Source organism: Pseudochaenichthys georgianus, chromosome 10 (genome assembly GCF_902827115.2).
Source record: "Pseudochaenichthys georgianus chromosome 10, fPseGeo1.2, whole genome shotgun sequence".
Taxonomy (NCBI): Eukaryota; Metazoa; Chordata; class Actinopteri; order Perciformes; family Channichthyidae; genus Pseudochaenichthys; species Pseudochaenichthys georgianus.
Window position 1 is genome coordinate 10,693,546 of NC_047512.1, and position 18,856 is coordinate 10,712,401.

Here is an 18,856-nt window from a genome sequence, read left to right on the forward strand (position 1 = left end):
TAACATGACCGTTGCATGTATGTGTAATGTGTATTTGTGAAGCGCTTTGAGCATCTGGAAAAGTGCTATACTAAATATAAGGAATTATTATTATTATAACATCTTTAGGTGAGTAAAATATTTTAAAATGATCCGCCCAACCATTTGTTCGACTATTGCAGTTGTACACAGTATATTGTATTACTTCATTAAAAAAAGAAAATACTAGAGCATTGAAGGTTTCTGATGCTCTGGGATCAATTAGCAAAGAAAAGCTGCCACACTATTGATGACATGGATTTTATTTGTATTAGTCACTCATAATGCTTTGTCTTTGTTATTTAGGGATTATCTTTATTTTCTGTTGCTCTCTAATATGCTGCTTATACCGCGCTTCATGAACTAAATCAATACAAGGAGACCCATGGGGAGACTATTAAGTCTGCTCTTGACATGGTTGCACTGCAATGACAAGTGTTCACCTCCCAGTGTCAAATTGCAATGTTCATTTAACAAGTAAGACGAATAGTGATAAATCAGTGTTTGTCTCCCCAATGGTGAGTGATTAGGCTGATTAAGGATTGTGGGTTTTATAACCTCTAACAATGACCTACAATTAGAGTCATAACAGAACTCATAAAGACGTAGTTGAGAAAGAAAAAAATGCTTGCAAGGTTTTTGAAGTCTGGGGCCGTGAGGTCGTATGCTGCTCGTCTGATGTGCTTTCTTAATTACCCTTATTGAATTCATTATGTATTTGCTCGGTTGAACCTGCTCAACCTTGCTGCCCTTCAGCAAGAACTGATTTAGGAGGCGAAAGGGAGTTAGCGGTGATCTACCTGTGGGAGGACGTCCAAGTTAACTCCACCTCTCTTCAAGTGGAATGAATCAGAATTTGAACTCGAAAAATATAAATTATGTTATATTATTAATTGAATTAAGATGTTTTTTTTATGTCGTCAACAGACAGATATTTGCTGAATGGGATATTTAAACACAAAAATAATTTATTTTCTATTAACTTTACTGATTTGATTTAAGTATTCAATTATTTGCCGATACTGATATGCAAAATACTAAATCACAGTCCCTGATAGTCATGTCAACTTGTTCTCGTTGAGGTGCTGCCTTGACGCTTCTGTCATGCAGCATGGTCGTGTCAAAACAGCTCATCACACAATTCATACATGGAAGACAAGCTACATGGGTTTGACAATCTCATTACAATCTGATGGATTGAAAATTCTGTCTTCCATATGGCTTTGGAATATATGATGCAGTCATTAGTTCAAGGTCTCTATTAACTGGTTACTATACACAGTAAATCAAACGGGGTCATATGAAGGTTAACGTTACCTGTATTATTATACAATATTCATATTAAGAGGATTCCCTCGGCTGTGAGGTTAAAACATTAGCATTACCTTAATTGAAGTAAATTACAATGTGATGACTATATTTTCAAAAGCATGCTTAACAAATATAACACATGCACAGTTTGGGTTGTTAATATTAACTGCGACATAGTTTTCCTATTTTTACAGTTTTTGTATGATTTACAAATCCCAACAGCTATCTTACAAAAGATTTCCAAAATTAAAGTGTTACATATCCAGCTTTGACTGCGCAATTAGCAGTGTTCTGTTCTTTAGTGTTCTCTGTGGGAATCAACACAAGTGCTATTTTTGTAGGTTATCTGTATAACATTAGACTTTATTTTGCCTTTTTTTGCACAGCATGGCGCCATTTTGCATATTCGCACCTCTGATCCTAGTTTCTTCTTGTCCGCTTGGATCCATGAAAAATAACTGATATCCCGCCGCTTCCTGTCTTGCATGTGTGTGATTTGCTGTAAGATTATCTTTTTAATTGAGCAATTTAACAGAGAGATACTGGGCTGATTTCATTGGTCATGTTCGCCCTGAAAGCTTTTGTGTTTCCAAAACCACAGTTCAATTCAGTCAATTCACCTTCATGGGTCACAGTCTGATGATGTACTATCTTAACATTGGATAAAAGTAACCTTCATCAGTTCTAGATTTTCTAAAGGTCAGAGAAAGTCCTTCCCCCATTTTGTCAGATTGTCATTTTAGCTTGGATAACTCTCCATAATAGCGACTGTTGGATGGCATTGAGTTGCCTGCAAATGGAAATGGGCTTCATTGAAAAGAGTTATACTCCCTGAACATGGAACAGCTATCAGCTCCACTCTATTGGACAAATCTGTCTGTCTGTGTGTGTGTGTGTGTGTGTGTGTGTGTGTGTGTGTGTGTGTGTGTGTGTGTGTGTGTGTGTGTGTGTGTGTGTGTGTGTGTGTGTGTGTGTGTGTGTGTGTGTGTGTGTGTGTGTGTGTGTGTGTGTGTGTGTGTGTGTGTGTGTGTGTGTGTGCACGCGCTCCAAGTCCTTGAAGTCCTTGAAGGGCTGTGCTTTTGAGTTTGCCAGCTACTGGAACATCTCACTGTCACATTTGCCTTCAGTTGCCATGGTATTTGAGACAGAACTTTCTAGTTAGTCATGATCATTTCAGCACACCTTTAGCATCCAACTCACTCTTGGCAAGGTGTGTCAAGTCAGAGCTAGAAAAACAGCATGCACTAATTTGTGTATCTGTCTGTCATATTGGAGTTCAGTTGTTTTCCTATTTTGTGAAAAAGAGGACAAAAGAAAAGCAAATTTCACAAACAGCAAGACCCCCTTACCCAAAGGCATGGCGGAATTATTTATTTATGTGTTGGTCCTGCGCCTTCATAGATGCCTTGTGAATGATTCATGAGTTAATTCATACAGTAAATAACAAAAGGTGAAACAGTCCGTCCATACATAGCGAGCTTAGGCAAATACTGCACAACCCCTGTTGCTAAACTCTGCATGGCTTATTTGCTTATAAAAGATTCATGGAGTATTTGAACAAACTTATTTCTAATTTGAGACAAACTGTTTTTTTTCTGTGTTCATCGTACATTTAAAGGCACATAAACTAGCATAAATAGCCTGCAAAAATTATTTATATTGTGTGGAAAGTCTGAATGGCTTTCAGTCTTCCACTTCTCATTAATACTGACTGTGATTCTGTGCAAATCAGTGGGGCTTGCCGCGAAAAGGAAGAAAAATGTATTCAGATCAAACTGAATTATGAAGTAGCCCTCGGAAATTGGGGTCAGTCATGGATCCCTTTGATTTTGTTTTGTTTCCAGATGCTGTGTGTCCATCAGAGATTTAAAATCCACATTTGGAGGAAGCCAAAGCACAAAACCTCATTGTCGTTTGAACAAAGCCATTGAAAGCAGGATGCAGTAGAGATTAAAGGACTTTGTCTACTCATGTTAACTGTATGGGTTTCAAAGGGAGGAGATCAAAAGCGTTTAATTTGAAGATATATATAAGGGTTGTCTTTCTACCTTCTTCAAATCCATAGTTGCATACAACAAATATACCAAATAGGTTTTCTTTATTTTCAAAATGTTCACCCACCGGAATTGTTCAATGGCATACATGGCTCTGTCAATCATGCAAGATGAAAGGGGAAATGTTCATTTCACTGATCAATTGTACCACTCCGCACCTACAAATATGGTTTGAGTATGCATGTAGGTCACTTCCTGTTGAAGTGGGCTCAAAAGCAATACAGTAGATATATCTGAATGACTTTGTAATGCTTTGAAGCTCGATGAGGCACGAAGCAAAAGGCCTGATTTCAGTGGTTGATGTTAAAATTCTTACTTTTAACATTATTTGTTTTCAGCCTTTACTTTGAGAAGCTTCAAATCAACATATAACATTAACATGTTACCTTTTCTTTATACGTATAAAACACACTTTCATCAGCACCAATGGATAATAGATCTTAGTCAGAGTATTAGACATGTTGCCTTTGTTAGAAAGGAAAATACCTGTGTTTATTTGCCATTTCAGATAATTATAGACCTGTATCTGTAATTGAGCTAAAAGCAGTTTGAAGTATAGTTTTTGAGGGAGGACAGTTTCAGCAAAGATATATTTTGTGTTTGGTTTTCCTTCTAGCACTCTGAAAGTGAGACCCCATGTGGTGCCACACAGGAGGTCTGGAACAATCAGGGCTTGTGACCTCACCTCAAAGAAAAACAAGCAGTGAGCATCCATAACAAGTCTTGTTGGCATCCTGGTGTGTGAAACGAAAAACAACAACCAGTCTTCTGCTTGCTTTTCCAACAGTCAATACATCATGGATATTGACATAACTACCTATAACTGTGCATGCCATCTTCATCGTGAACCCTCTTTAAAAAAAGCAGCAAGAAAAAAGTGGTCATAATGGTTCCCACATCTCCATCCAATTAACTGGGAGGCATGGCGTCACTATTCATGTGTAATCATTATGTATATTTGCATGATTAATGAGAGAGAAATACAACAGGTGAGTACTCCCTCACGGTTGCCGATGATACACTCGCAGCCCGACGTCTCTGATTACAAACCATTTAATGGCAATGGAGGCAGTTCCCAATCAATTGCATCCATCATTACAAGAGGGCACACATATTGTCTACAGGCACTGGAGAACTACAGAGATGTCCGTTCCTTCATCAAAATGATTCTGCTGATACAGAGAGTAGTCAGCATATATCATCTGTAGTAATGTAAATACAAACATGCAGTTAATCAACTACTTTAAATATATGAGTCTGTTGATACTGCCTGAAACGTTGCTTTACTCTTAGATTACTTAAGTATTATTGAGTTGTGTTGCATTGTGGTAGGGCCATTTCTTAAAAGGGGGGTACTGTAATATGTTATGTGTGCATGTTAAAGGCACAGCATCACAACCCTCTCCTGCCTTAAATTGGACTTCTTTATTTCCTTCCGTTACATAGTGACATTGCAATGTAACACCCGCCCTTCTATTGGCCTGCGCTACAACACATTGTACATGATACGCTAAGGGGCGGGACATCTCTAAGCGATTGACCAATCACAACATAACAGGCCAGCTAACCAATCAGAGCAGGCTGGGCTCTGGTTTCAGACATAGGGTGAAAAGAGGTGCTGCAGCACAGGCAGTATGATACAAATAAAGAGCTTGTTGAACATTAAAGCGTGGAGACATGTCAGAGCAGAGGCACGAAATACAAATATGAAAATGGAAAATAGGAAGAACTAAAGTCAAATATGAGAATGATCTGTCTTGTTTTGACCGACACACAAATCAGGGTCAACATTTTGATACAATATGAATATTTTTCATGCCAACATGTTATACTTAACTTCAAGAAACTGGTTATTATAACGTTTGACAACTCACTTACTAATGTGTTTATTCTTTTATTTTACTATTTTTCTAGTCAGACTCACTGTATAATAATAAACACAAAATAAGTGGTCAATCTGCTGCCAGATTACTCCTCGCTCATTCAGATGGCTGTGAACCAAACACATTTCAATTATCCAAATAAATTAATGATCGAGATGAAATAATACTTCAGCAATTAGGATTAATGGCTTGCATTGAAAATTGTACAAACAAATCTATAACTGTGTTGAATGTACACCCATCGAGATACATAGAGCAAGATAATGTATTAATGTAGCAGCACATCCATTAGAAAACAGGCTTCGTTGTAAAGAAACCAAAATAGCTCTCACTCTCTCTGTAGAGGTTCTGTGAATCACTGATGCTTTAAATTGGGGTACAAATTGTGGAATTAGGATTTAGTGGAGAGGTCAACCATTTTACACAAATGTGTAATGTCGGTCCTTTAGCGTCCATCAAAGACAATACGCTACTTTTCTTTGAGTCAGAGCTTCGTGTCCAGCCAACATGCATGCCACCTTATGCATTACGGCAACTAAATGCATCACTTTATGTTAATTCACATAAAACCATTTAATGTTTGTTGCCCAATTTCAACTGAATGTTGTGTCAGATGTTAGAGCCCAGATATGCTGGCATATGCTTTCGGAGCAGACGTCATTCGAGGCGTTTTCCAGCTCTACCAAGATGTGTGCTAATGTGTACACATCTTTGTTTGCCTCACACAATAGCTATTGTGATGGCAAAACCATGCCATACTGCCAAAGCACAGTATGTGTGTGTTATCCCAGATACCATACCATCATCAAATATTCATTCAAATCTCTGCTGGGAAAAGCCAGCTGTTGCTCTGCCTTATTTAGCTGAACTTCTGGTTGCTTTTGAATCTGCAAAGCACAAAGAACAACTTCTCTGCCCTTAGGGGTCTTGGTAACTTCCCCACTTTGCTTGCATGAGATAATTGAATAACCTGTATACGTCCGATGTTTTTGATTAATCACACAGGGGCAGTGGCTATGTATGGCAGGGAGATTATCCCGTGATTGTAGTGTCACAGGTTTAATCCAACATATATCCATCTCTTGTGAAATGTCCTTGATCACAAATCGGGACTGGCTCCATGTGTGCTGCGTTTGTGGGATGTGCTCTCTAGCTCGTCTGGTGAAATGCGTACATTTGTGTCTTGGAGGGAAGGAAGACATTGTAATGACCTTGTTTTGTCATTTGATTGAATTGTTCAGAAATTGGTCAGAAAGAAAACAATCAGCGTTTGTATTCATGAAGTCAAAGTAAACGAGAGAGAGAAAAATCAATGTATTAATTAAGGGCAAATGAATATGCAGTCATTTTACAGTATATTTGCTAAACATTAAATACATATTATTGCCGTTCACATACCAATATATGCATGCCGCGGTAATCATGTGAAATGTCAAAGTCATAGAAGAAAAGGAGAATTGAATTTAGAGTGAGCGACTGGAACAGTGATTGTTTCAAGGTCACGCACTTTATCAATGTATGAATAGTCAATGCGTTGTATTCATTTAAAGGAGTATACGCATGTGTCATGAATGTGGAAATGACATTATGCAATATGTCCCCCCATCTCCTTTGCATGCATTTCTTGTTGAGGTCTGAGGCCAAACCAAGGCATCTTTGTCAAATGCCTCTCCTCGTTGACACCTTGCAATGACATTTAATAACATTGTAGTCTGCACCTGTGTTCTGTGATTACTTTGTCTATGTGCGCACATTGGACATTAGCCATGTTTTTGGAAGTAAACATATTATTGATATATATATATAATATAATGTGAGTAAAGTTTGTCAGGACCTGTAGGACGCATTTAAGCCTCACATAAGAAGTTAAAGCACAGGAAACTTGTTAATCAAACACTTTGCTTTTTACTAATCTCTCCATTTAGACCTCCGAATCAGAATGACATTGAAGGTTTTATAAAAAAAATGTTTGATACTTTCAAGATGCATTATTGTGTGACCTAAACTGATGTCTCTCAGTTGATGTAATGAGAGCCCAATGTCAGGGTTTTTAAGTACGTCCTCATCAGGGACAAATTAAGCGACACATTGCCCATTAACATTGAAATGAGCCTGATGGATTGGTGAGCATCTCCTCCTGTACGCCGTGCAGTGTCTGATCCAACCTGCCATCTGCCGGGAAACTGAATTAAGAACTAAAAGGCATGTGACTGTTTAGTTTGTGACGAGAAACAAAAAGGAACACATTTATTGTATGAAAGAGTCTTTCAAGCTGCAACTCTGGGGAGGTTATTTTTTACAATTTGCAGGATTCATTCAACTATTTAAAAAGGGAATCTAAGTAAGCTTTATATCAGCGTCGACCGTGTCATCTTTTTAGAAGTGAGGAATCAATGTAAGAGGAGTGGAGAAGCAATCTGCTCAGATACCCTTGTCTCCCTTCATCCCTTTATTCTAGTCAATGTCAGAGGCGAGAGTATCTGCGACCCCCTGCAGCTACACCCAGGGGGTCAGATACAAGAAGCCTGGGGGGGGGGATCTAATCTTAGCAATGCAGACTGATTTCTCAGGGAGGAAGATTGAGGGCCATTTCCAAACCATAAAGAGACAAACCGCATGAGATGGAGGACATCAGATTATATTTTCATTATCTCCACGGCTTGTCACTAAGGTGAATAAGATCTACAAACGTGAAAGTTACAGCAAATGATCTACGTCTAGGATTCCCGGATGATCCAAATGAATGCCAAACGCGCAAGCCAACAGTTATTGTCACAAATGAAGCAGTGTTATCGTGTAGTGTTGGTTATTTTTGAACATTGTCACTGCTGCTTTTATAATGCAGTACTCGACCACCATGATTCATACTGCATCGAAATGGTTATTACCTTGTGAGTGTTTCGACTGTAACGAGACACACTCTGTTTTGCACACAAAAAAAATTATGATTTCCTTTTCATATGCAGAAAGAAATGTGTTTACAGCGCATTCTGAATCTTAAGTCTATGATTCAACGCTCTGTAATATAATATGTATTGGACCTTCATACTCTGCAAATGATGGAGAATATAGTGCTTCTGTGGTCAAGGCAGAGTAAACAATGTAAACAGTTGCAACAGTCATTGAATATTATGCAGGAAATGTATCCAAATGGAGATGCGGAGAATATCGTATGCAGTAGCAATATGAATTATTTAAATATTCAAGAAATGTAACCAAATGGAGATTAAGATAACAATGTATATTGGATGCGTACATTTCAGCTTCATTTTAATTGAACAGTAAATGAAGTGTTTATTTTAGCAGGCAATATGGATTCCTCATGTCACCTGCATAGCAGTGTTATCACAAGCAGGACTCAATTGTATAATTCGGAGAAACCTATAACAAGTACCACCTTCGACAGAACATGATTTTGCATTTCGCCACCTATTAAGCCCCGAGCCTGTTTTCCAGGTCTCAGGCTCGAAAATGACATTCCCAGAACACATGACCATAACTACACTTCTAAAAGGGGAACATTAATAATCTTGTTTCTCAACGCAATGATAAACCTGTGAGTTGGATGTAGAAAAGTCAGAATCAATATAGATTTTTTTTATTTTAAAGTAAATTCAGATTGAACATGTACATTATTGTGCCCGTCCAAAAAAAACACATTACTTATAGTGAAAACAAAACCACCCTTGAATGATGGGATAGTAGACAAAAAGCTTTAGGAATCCAAACTATAACATATAAGTACCCTGTATCAAGATTGATCCAAAACAAGTGACATTTGACCTTTTTAGAGAGATTTAGCAAAGAAAAAAACATTATTTGGGTGGATTTGACCTATCTATCCCCCTTGGTCGATTTTGATGATTGACATCTCTTTTTAACCGCTAGAGCCATAACATATTTTTTTCACAGTAACAGACACATTGGATTAACCAATAAGTATATCGATAGGTATAGCTAGAGTTCTGTGCTAAGTGTGTTAGCATGTTTTCGCTCAGGGCTCATTTAGACCCTTCTTGTGAGACTTGTGTTTTGTTTCGGTAAAAATGGTTCGTATCATCAGTTAGCTGAGTTTCTTCCCGTTAGGAGGGTATGACACATTGATAGTTTTTGTAATATTAAGAAGCCCTGACACACAGTGTCGTGAAAAAAAGACCCGCCGAAGGGGTCTTTGGGGCTTAACAGGAAATCCCTTGATTACCAATACCACAAACATGCTGTTCTACGAAGTGTAAAGATAAAACCCTGACATCTTGTCTGTCAGTAGATGTAAAGACACCTTCATGTATCACAAGTCAAATTATCAAAAGCTGCTTAATAGATCATGAGCATATGATGTTTTGTATTCCAAAAAAGAAGAAAGGGAGGATTTTCAACGTGATCGGTTGCAGAGGTGGACATAAGAGATGGAAGTGTGAATGTTGAGGAAATGGGAGGGTGAGAACATGAAGTGTACCGCACTCTTAAAAAGGTTTCTGCATATCAGCTGACTTTGGCAAGCTGATTGAACTCAAACTGAACTTTTGGTGCCAAATTACTTCCAATCTTATGTGCAGCAATATTCCCTTAACCCATTAATGTGCTTTCTTACCCATTATGCCATGGTAAAACACTGTACAAACTTCAAAACAGTATTTTATTTGACTGTTATCATGGCAGGCAAAACCAAATAATAGAATTATGGTACATTTCTACATTTAAGCAACATTGTAAATAATATTGATTACAATGTGTGATGATTCATGGCACCCAGAAAAGATTAGAGAATCTAATATTTGCAATAATTAGAAACATTGGGATGTGTGAGACTCAAACTAAATGTCTTGTAATGTAGAATGGGCATACAAACACAAATGACTCACTGTCAAACTGCCAGATTCAGAGCTGCCTTTCATCTTCTTCACTTTTTTTTTCCAGGGTCAACTTTGGTCTTTTATGCACCTGAACTTATGCTCATCTAATTGTATCTACCGCTATACAGTTTCACCGAGGGACTGTCTGCAGAATGCGGAGGATGTTTCGTGCTGTGTTCCTGTTACTCAAGTGTTAGTGCATTATGATTCACCAGAACACATGCATGAACGCCTGTTCGCTGGGTGTTAGTGCGAGCGCTAGTGGATATGAGTGATGGCTAATAGCTCCATGTTAATGAGGCCGAGAGGCGATAGGGACGTGGTATTCTTGTGAGCGAGTTTCAGCCATTAAGAGATGCATCTCTGCCCAAGCAGAAGTGCACCACTTAATTGGTTCATTTCATCATGGCCCAAAAGCTTTAATTGGGTGACATACTGAAAGATGGATGGATCAGTTGTCCTGGAATAAATGTAGGTAGTGTTAGAGGTGGACGCTTTGGTGTGATTTGTGTCCGTCTCTGTGTGTGTTTGAATAACGTGGTAGAGATTATGTTAATAGGGCCTATCAGATCAACAAAGATTTTTTTTTTGCGTGACTATGGCTTAAAGAAAATAGTCTTCTTTTGTAAATGCACTAGAGACTTTAAATACAATACTGTGCTTGGCAGAGATAGTGGATGTGGGTGATTAGCATTCAAAGAGACAGAAGCAGACAGGCAGCCCACACATATTGTGGTGATGTTAGATGAAGAGAAAACTTGCAAATGGGAACTTTTATTATAACCCTAAATGTATCAATATATCCCAATCCAATACATTTCTCAGTATCCGCACCTATGGTAGACATCACTCAACGTCGCCATATAAATCATTGTAAGTACAGGTGTTCCTACCTGACAGGAAACTAAGATATGTTGTATTTGTTTTGTGTTATTTCTTTCTTTTACGCTCATTTAGATTGACAACAATTACAAATACTTTGACGATAGATTTTCTAAAGTGCTTCTATAGTCAATTGTTTTGGAGATATCGAGCGAATACTTATTTTGTTTTTTTCCATTTTGATAAGGGAAGCCATTATCGTGGCAGATGTTGAGGAGACGTGTTAAACCTCCTATTTACGGGCAGCCTATTACCTTAACGACAATACTTCATCCCCAGTGACACTGGTTGATCTATTTGTATCTGTGCACACTAAAACCTGCAGTCAAATGCTCAATTTATGTGTCAACTGGCATAATTACACTTTATATGATTCTATTTGAAAGCTCCATTACATCAATTATAAGTGAATTTAATAAATTATTTTAATTAAAAGAAAGAACAAAATAAGTGCAGCTATGACTATGTTTTATCCTGTCTACTTTCAAGCATTAGTTGAGAGGTTTTTTTCACGTTTCAATGTCAATTGCTCAGCAGCCTAAACAGAATGTTTAGAAAATGCACCAAATTAAGTGGTGCATTAGTGCTATAGAAAATCTGGTTGGCTAGATTTATTTTAAGGCCTATAAATATAGGCCTTAAAATAAATCTGTAGTTTCTTCCATTTATGACGGCTTTCTGAAGCTAGAGAAATCAGCTTTGTACGTAATTCTTTTCTAGTACAAATTTGAGTTCAAGTGTAAAGAAATAACAAACTCTTGCCTTTTGCAGATCTTAATCAGGGTTAAAAGTCTTAAAAAGTCTTACATTTGATAATCAGAATTGAAGGCCTTAAAAAGTCTTAAATATGATAAAAAATAAAATAAGAAAGGTCTTAAATATGATTTTAGAAGCTCTTAAAAATGATCGAATTTGAAAGGTAGCCAACTTCTGTGTTGCGATCCCGTCTAAATGTGTTTTGGGGGAAATGTCCGGGCTGCAAAGTAACAAGTATGGTAATAGCCTTTCAGTTCCCCCCAACAATTTGTATTGAAATAAATCAACATAGAACCAGTACTCACTAACTTTGTTTTCCCCGGACCCTTATCGGAGAACACCCAGCTAGCAACCAAGCTTCAGCTAGCGGCAGTCAGAAACTCGGGTGTCTTCAAATCTACTTAGGATACAAATACATATGGGGAAGTGTAAGTTCAACCGTATTTGGTTGGAAAACATCGAATTTGGTGCTTGGTTGAAACCAGTGGAGGGGAACGTGTTTGAAGCCCGCTGCATCGTTTGCAACAAAATGTAGCGTTAGCTAGTGCAGCAGCTCCCACAACAACATCGGGGGACGTTTGGGTCTACGTCAACCATAAAAGCGGAGGTGTTGTGGACGCTAAATACCATAGTTAAACACCCATCCTACAACAGCAACGATGAAAGATTGTAGCCAAAGCAGCAGAGCTCAGAAGAAAGCTCTTGTCACACACACCCACACACATAAACAGAGACACCCACACCGACACAGACACACACGTACACATTTTTTGTCTAACACACTAACACAGTTCTGTGTACTGTTATGCTGTTATGTTCAGTCATCGTTCTTGTGTTCAACATGAATACACTTATTTTGTAAGTATTATGGGACGTATTTCTTCTTTCATAGCAATTTCCTTCATACTTTCTTGCCGTGAAATAGATCTTAAATGATATTCAAAGTGGTCTTAACAAGCCTTACATTTTAGTTGGTGAAACCTCCCTGTTAATACACAGCTCACTATAGACTCTATAGACTATAGACTCAGAGCTGCCAAGTCTCACCCTTTGAGAGTGAGAGTCACGCAATTTAACCTCTTCACACGCCTCACGCCACACTTGCCATTTCACACGCTTTCCCCCCCTCTCACTACTTTATAATTATTTTTTTATTTAATGATATATTTCCATAACTTGTTGCTTGAGGTTTGCCGTAGTTCGAGTCAGGGATAGGGTGAGCCCGCCCTATTCTGCCCCCGATTGGCTGACCGAGAAAGGCACCGTATACAAACCAATCAGAGGCAGCTTAGGGCGGGTCATTGCGTCTGGTCTCTATCCTATGAAGAACCCATTTTCATCTGAAGCGGGAGGTCAAACGGTAGGTAATCACTTCATTTTAATTTTACAAACACATTATTTTAATTTTTATGAAGTCAACGGTGAGTCTGACTACGTGAGCGTTACACAAGCTGCTGGTGAGCAGTGTGGCAGGTTGCTGCGGTGGGTTTAACAACAAACAACCGTGAGTTATAGCCGTGTTAGTTAAATCATCACGCGTGTGTGAGCTAATGGATGCTTGCTATGAGCTAAGGGAATTTACAGTACTGTACCTGTGTTGTTTGCATTTCTGTCTAATAAAATATTCAATCAATCAAACAGTAACATGTAGCTATCTTTTAAGACTGGATCATTCATTCCTTAACTGTACTTCGATTTCTGTCTGTTAGTTTGAAAGTCTGAAAGATGTCGGATAAGAAAAAGAAGAAGCAGCATAGAGATCTGCTGTCATTCTGGGCAGTGGAGGGTCAACCACCCCCTGCCAAACTTACCAGGTCAGAGGAAACAGTGGAGGAGGCTTTGGATCTCTCAGTGAATGACAGAGCGGAGGAAAATGAGTGTCCAGAGGGCACAGAGAATGAGACTGCAGAGGAGACAGAAGATGATGATGTAGAAGACATCTACATCCATGGGTGCCCTGTCACGTCATCCACAACACTGCCAAACAGGCTGGCCTGGGCTTTTTGGAGGTGAGTTGAATCATGTGTGATTTCTATGACCAACCATATCCGTTATGCCTAATGTCAAGTCTAACAGGTTGTTTGTTATGCTGTGGTGTTTGACTCGTATCCTGCAGCAGTATGAGCCACTGGCCAGCTACTTCAAGTCATCAGGTAGGCATTATATTTCAATGATCCAAATGAACGAACGAGTATTATAACAGACTGAAAAGTAAATGTATGTAGTATGCACAACCTGTGTTTTTTTTATTCACAGATGAGAAACAACCAAGGTTCAGGAGGCTGTTGGAAGCATTCTCTAACCCAATGACAGAGGTGTACCTGCTGTTCTATCAAGCAACGTTGCCAGTCTTCTCCACCTTCAGCCTCCTCCTCCAGAGAGAGAAGTCCTCCATCTTCCTTCTACATGATGAGGTACATTGGGAAGGTTGGGATACAGTATGCTAGTAATAATGTACTATGTTTGTTCCTTTTTTCATTAGCACTCTACTTCTAGATTACATTTAATTTTGAAAATCTTTTCTGAAATACAAATTTGTAGATACGGAGTTTCATCCGCAAGTTGCTTTCGAAGTTTCTGAAGCCCGCAGCACTGCAGCACCAGGAATTGCATGACATCCTCTATAAGGACCCATCAAACCAACTGCCAGGTAATCCTCCAAGTTTCACATCAGCAGATGCACATACACTTTCCACTCACTGATCTCACTCACATCGTACTGTTGGTGTTTGTTAGAGGGCTGCTTGTGCAGACAAGTTATGAGTTTGATAATCTCATCTCATCACACACGACCACAATGGAAACAAGTCCACAGGACTTTCTTATGTTATCCTTTTAGCCCAAATGAGTGACTGTACCTTGTGTCACTGATGTGATGAAGATACTTAAAGGGGTGCTTTCAAGTTAGCTATTGTGGTTGTTGATGATTGCTAAAGTGACTCAACACCGGTCTTATTCCCAGTCTCATACTGACATGTTGGTGTTGGGAATGAGAACATATTGCATCAATCTTTCTCCAGAATCGCATACAGCACCTTAATGAGGTGACGTTGTTGATTTATTGTGTCTCTCGTAGGAGAAAAGCTGGTGATCGGCTTCACTACTCGAGGTACACTCAACAGGCTCCTTGATGCAGGAGACATTACACCGCAGCAAGTGCAGAGGTTCCAGCAGGCAGCAGTGGCGTTTCTGGTGAGGGCTGTGGAGTATGCCATGAAGAAACTCCCCATGAGAGAGCCCCTCATAAAACATGCCATGTTTCTGGATGTCCAGCAGAGGGTAGAGTGTGGAGTGGAAGACGCCTTGTACTTTGTCGACAGGTTAGTTGGGGTATCAAGTCAAGTACATTTATCTATAGTGCCACATCACAACACAAGTTATCTCAATATACTTAATAAGTAGAGCAGGTTAAAGACTATTGGCACATTTTCTTAACATTTTCTTAATAGATTGTAAAGTTTAATGACCACATCTGAAAAACAACCTGTTTCAGCTACATTACTTTACCAGATCAGTGCACATTGTGTTCTTTTTAGGTTTCCTGAACTTCTCCCATACAACGGACCTGACGAGCATGACAAACTGGGTGAGGAGTTTCTGGACTACCAATCCATGGACATTGCCATGCCCGAAGACCCAGCCACGTTCGACATAGAGAACTTTTGGGGGAACATGGCATCAATGAAGAATAAGGTAAGAATTATTCTGCACCCTTTGAAATACCCATTGACGTAATCAACTTAATTCTATACAAAAATACTTGAGAGTAATTAGGCTTTCTACATTTTTCAAAGGTGACCGGGATGAGCAGATTTGGGAGGCTCTCTCCTATTGCCAAGTTGGTGTTGGTACTTCCGCATTCAAATGCTGATGCTGAACGAGTGTTCTCTGTGGTGGGACTGAACAAAAGCAAAACCCGAAACAGTTTGGCTCTTGATGGAACTCTGTCATCCATCATGACTGTGAAGATGGCAAACCTTGAGCCACAGTGTTTCAAATGGGAGCCCCCTCCCTCTGTCATCAAGGCATCAAAATCAGCCACAAACACCTACAACATGAGACATGTCATGTAAAAGAAAAAAACATAAACAAAGACATGCACTTTATTTTTTTATAATATATATTATATATATATTATTCAGGTTCTAATGTTGTTACACTTAAAGAAAAAATGCACTAAAGGAAAAGGCTGCTATTGTTTCATTATATTGACATTTTATAAATAAATGTATTTTATTTGTTAAACTTTTTCTTGTTACAATTGTTTTCATTTCTACTTGTGCTGGTCAATTATTAACACTATATAAGCATGAGAAGGCCGACAGTGCAGGGAGAGCAGCTGGCATGGGGGTGAAGACATCACAACAGTCTTAATGTTAATTTAAATTGAGATATTCCTCTAAATCGACGTTAAAAAAGGCCAACAAAAAATCGACGTCGAACGCATCAACCCCAAAAGTCTCACTCCTACTTTTTACTGAAACTTGGCAGCCCTGCTATAGAGGTTCCCCACAATGTGAGGGCAGAATCTCCCCTCCGCCCAAAACTACTTAGTGCTTAGTGTATATCACTTTTGTTTTGCCTGTAAGTTAAGCCTCAAGGGACAACTGAATGAAACACAGAACCTAACAACTTCTTACTTATACATATATGTTGTGTTGTGTCGGCAGGTGACTCTCTTCCTGTGGCTGCTTGCTGTTTTGTTCATTTTATAACCTTTTAAAAAGTAAAACAATTTAATGATGGAGTTTAGCTTTAAGATCATTTAATAGAAGTTTTAATAAAAAGAGGAAGATTTCCTTGAAATGACACTGACTGATTTTGAAGACTCTTTGTGGAGCTGAAAGAAACTATAATTTTATCAGAATAATATTAAGTGATGGATTTGTTATATAGTGAATAGTATAGAAAACAGTTTTGACCTTAGAGCTACTTTAGACGGTGGCAAATATAACACATTTTGTGGGCGGACCCAGGAGAAGTAAAACGATTAAATAATTTGAAACATGATGTAACATTTGTTCTAGCATATCATTTACGTGCACACAATGCATGTGAAAATAGCATGTTGCAGTGTGTAATTACAGAAGAAAGACTCGAATGGACACCTGCCCTGCTCAGCTTGACAGAAACAAACGCCCAGGTGCTCGTTGTGTCTCTCATCGCTCCGTCTCTCACCTCCTTTTCTATTTTTGTTTGTGTGAGAATGTATGCGTAGGAAACAGCATGTGTGTGTTCTAGCCATCCCAGTGGTGCCTTCCACTGGTTTTGCCTACGAGCTAGCGAACTATTTTTCTCTGTGTTGAATGAAGTAGACATTTGAACAAAGAGAAAGGCAGACGGGGAAGGAGTGGTTGCAGATCAGTTCCTCCACTTTTATTCAGGCCTGTGGATTAATTACCCTGCACCTAAACCTGATCCCGTGCTGTGAGCGAGACACTTTGGCATCACCCTGATCAATAATGCATTTTTCTGTCTCTCCATTTAATTTGCACGTCGGCCCCACACACTGGCATTACCGTCTCCTTGAAAAAGTGCAGTTGACACCTGATACCCAAAGTGCAAAACTCCACCTCCATCCCATGCTGCATGACACAACCCCTCTTTCCATTGCTCGCTGACAAATTGATTCTCTGTTAATGTGCTCAATGGGGAAAAAATCTCCTCAATCCTCAGGAGCAGCGTAATAAGATACATAGTGCGCTGGATTAGTTCATGGGTTTGTACAAATGTGTTCCTGTTTTGGTCTAAATTGTTAAACACACTATTTCCAAGGACTGGTATTCAGCAATTTACGGAGAGCTTAAGTTTAAGGAGCAAGGCGATGCAAGGTTGAAACTACAACTCCCGAGAGTGGAAGCATTGTTAGCATGCCGCTAAATTCTCAGCCGTTGAACAACAGTAGCTGTTATTAGCAAGGTCAACGGGGGAACAGGTAGGTCATCTGATCTCGTGTGATTTATCTGGTGTGTGTCTGTGTGCGTTGTGTCCAGCATTGAACTGGAAGCCGTATGTCAAGACCTTGACCTCCCGCTTTGTAAAGCTTGTGGTTTTCTTGAGTATTGGGTAGCCACTCTCCGATGTTGACCAAGTGTCTCCAGACTTAGTGATCTGGAGGCTTAATCTGCACTTTCTGTTTCATGGCTTTACATCTAGCTATGAGCCCAGTACTTATTTTAACTTTATAAAGTACAAGTAAGTGCGTTTAAAAAGACAGTTTGCAATCAAAATATTAAATTATGTCTATGAGTAATTGGTCAAAGTACAATAATGAGAAGTTTCCTGCTCTCTATACAAGGTGGGAACTTTAGATACATCTTTCTTTCTTTTGTACAGATTTATTCATCTGTATTCATCACTGAATTAATTCTCAAATTAAGATCCAGAGTCTGTAGGTTGGGACAAACCGGATAGTATGTGTGTTAATGGAAAGGTTTTTATTATAATCTATATAAAATAAACCTGGGTTCATTTAATCAAATAACTCTAGTGTGAATATGGTTCGTATCGTCAGCTGAGTTTCTTCCCGTTAAGTGGGTATATATGACACATTAATAGGTTATTATTAAATGTTAAGAAGCCCTGAGACACAGTTTCGTGAAAAACAGGTTAATACACTGGTGGACTGAAAAACATGCTTGTTAAAAATGTTTTTCTGAATAGGATAGTAAACCTCTTCGAGCAAAAACATTTTTGTATTGACCTGTGTTGGATGATTTGCTGCAATAAATTGAGTAATTCCTTCCAGTTGATCACTATATTGTTTAATTGTAGGAAATGGCAAACGACAAGAAGATAAAGGATTGCCTGCCACTCACATCAGCTGAAAAAAATATATAAGGCTTTCCATGATAAGTTATTAAATTAAAACGTACAGCCTCATGTCACATGGTTATATACAAATACAGGTACTGCCAAGTAGCAAACTCTATACGTGTTAATAATAATAAGCAGACTATTACAGTAAGTGACAGATGTTTAGTTGGAACAAAATTCACTTCAAAGTCAATCAAAATAGTTAACTCAGAGATATGCTTCTCGTCATGGCCACACGGAGAAGGCGTGGGGGCGAAATAAAAACATAAAAAATCTCCCTCTC

At 38.8% G+C, this 18,856-nt stretch overlaps 2 protein-coding genes across 8 annotated transcripts in view; both read left to right on the forward strand.

Annotated features, from left to right (window-relative positions):
* lingo2 (leucine rich repeat and Ig domain containing 2) overlaps positions 1–18,856 on the forward strand; it is a 240,796-nt gene that overhangs the window by 107,000 nt on the left and 114,940 nt on the right. The gene's annotated exons all lie outside the window — the stretch shown is intronic.
* Positions 12,104–15,953, forward strand: LOC117454121 (uncharacterized). Of its 2 annotated transcripts, XM_071204522.1 has the most exons (9): positions 12,104–12,364; positions 12,957–13,117; positions 13,467–13,766; positions 13,874–13,910; positions 14,014–14,171; positions 14,299–14,407; positions 14,834–15,077; positions 15,294–15,450; positions 15,552–15,953. In XM_071204522.1, the coding sequence occupies exons 5-9, from the start codon at positions 14,064–14,066 to the stop codon at positions 15,828–15,830; spliced, it is 897 nt and encodes a 298-aa protein (XP_071060623.1). In that variant the 5' UTR covers positions 12,104–12,364; positions 12,957–13,117; positions 13,467–13,766; positions 13,874–13,910; positions 14,014–14,063; the 3' UTR covers positions 15,831–15,953. The 2 variants fall into 2 exon arrangements, with proteins under 2 accessions (XP_071060623.1, XP_033949118.1); XM_034093227.2 differs by having other exon boundaries at positions 12,104–13,117; positions 13,877–13,910.

Excerpts from the sequence above, each read along its gene's own strand:
- LOC117454121 (XM_034093227.2), top strand. The coding sequence starts at position 14,064 with ATGACAGAGGTGTACCTGCTGTTCTATCAAGCAACGTTGCCAGTCTTC. Across the intron at positions 14,172-14,298 it reads TCTTCCTTCTACATGATGAG|ATACGGAGTTTCATCCGCAA; the intron begins GTACATTGGGAA and ends ACAAATTTGTAG. Across the intron at positions 14,408-14,833 it reads CCCATCAAACCAACTGCCAG|GAGAAAAGCTGGTGATCGGC; the intron begins GTAATCCTCCAA and ends TGTCTCTCGTAG.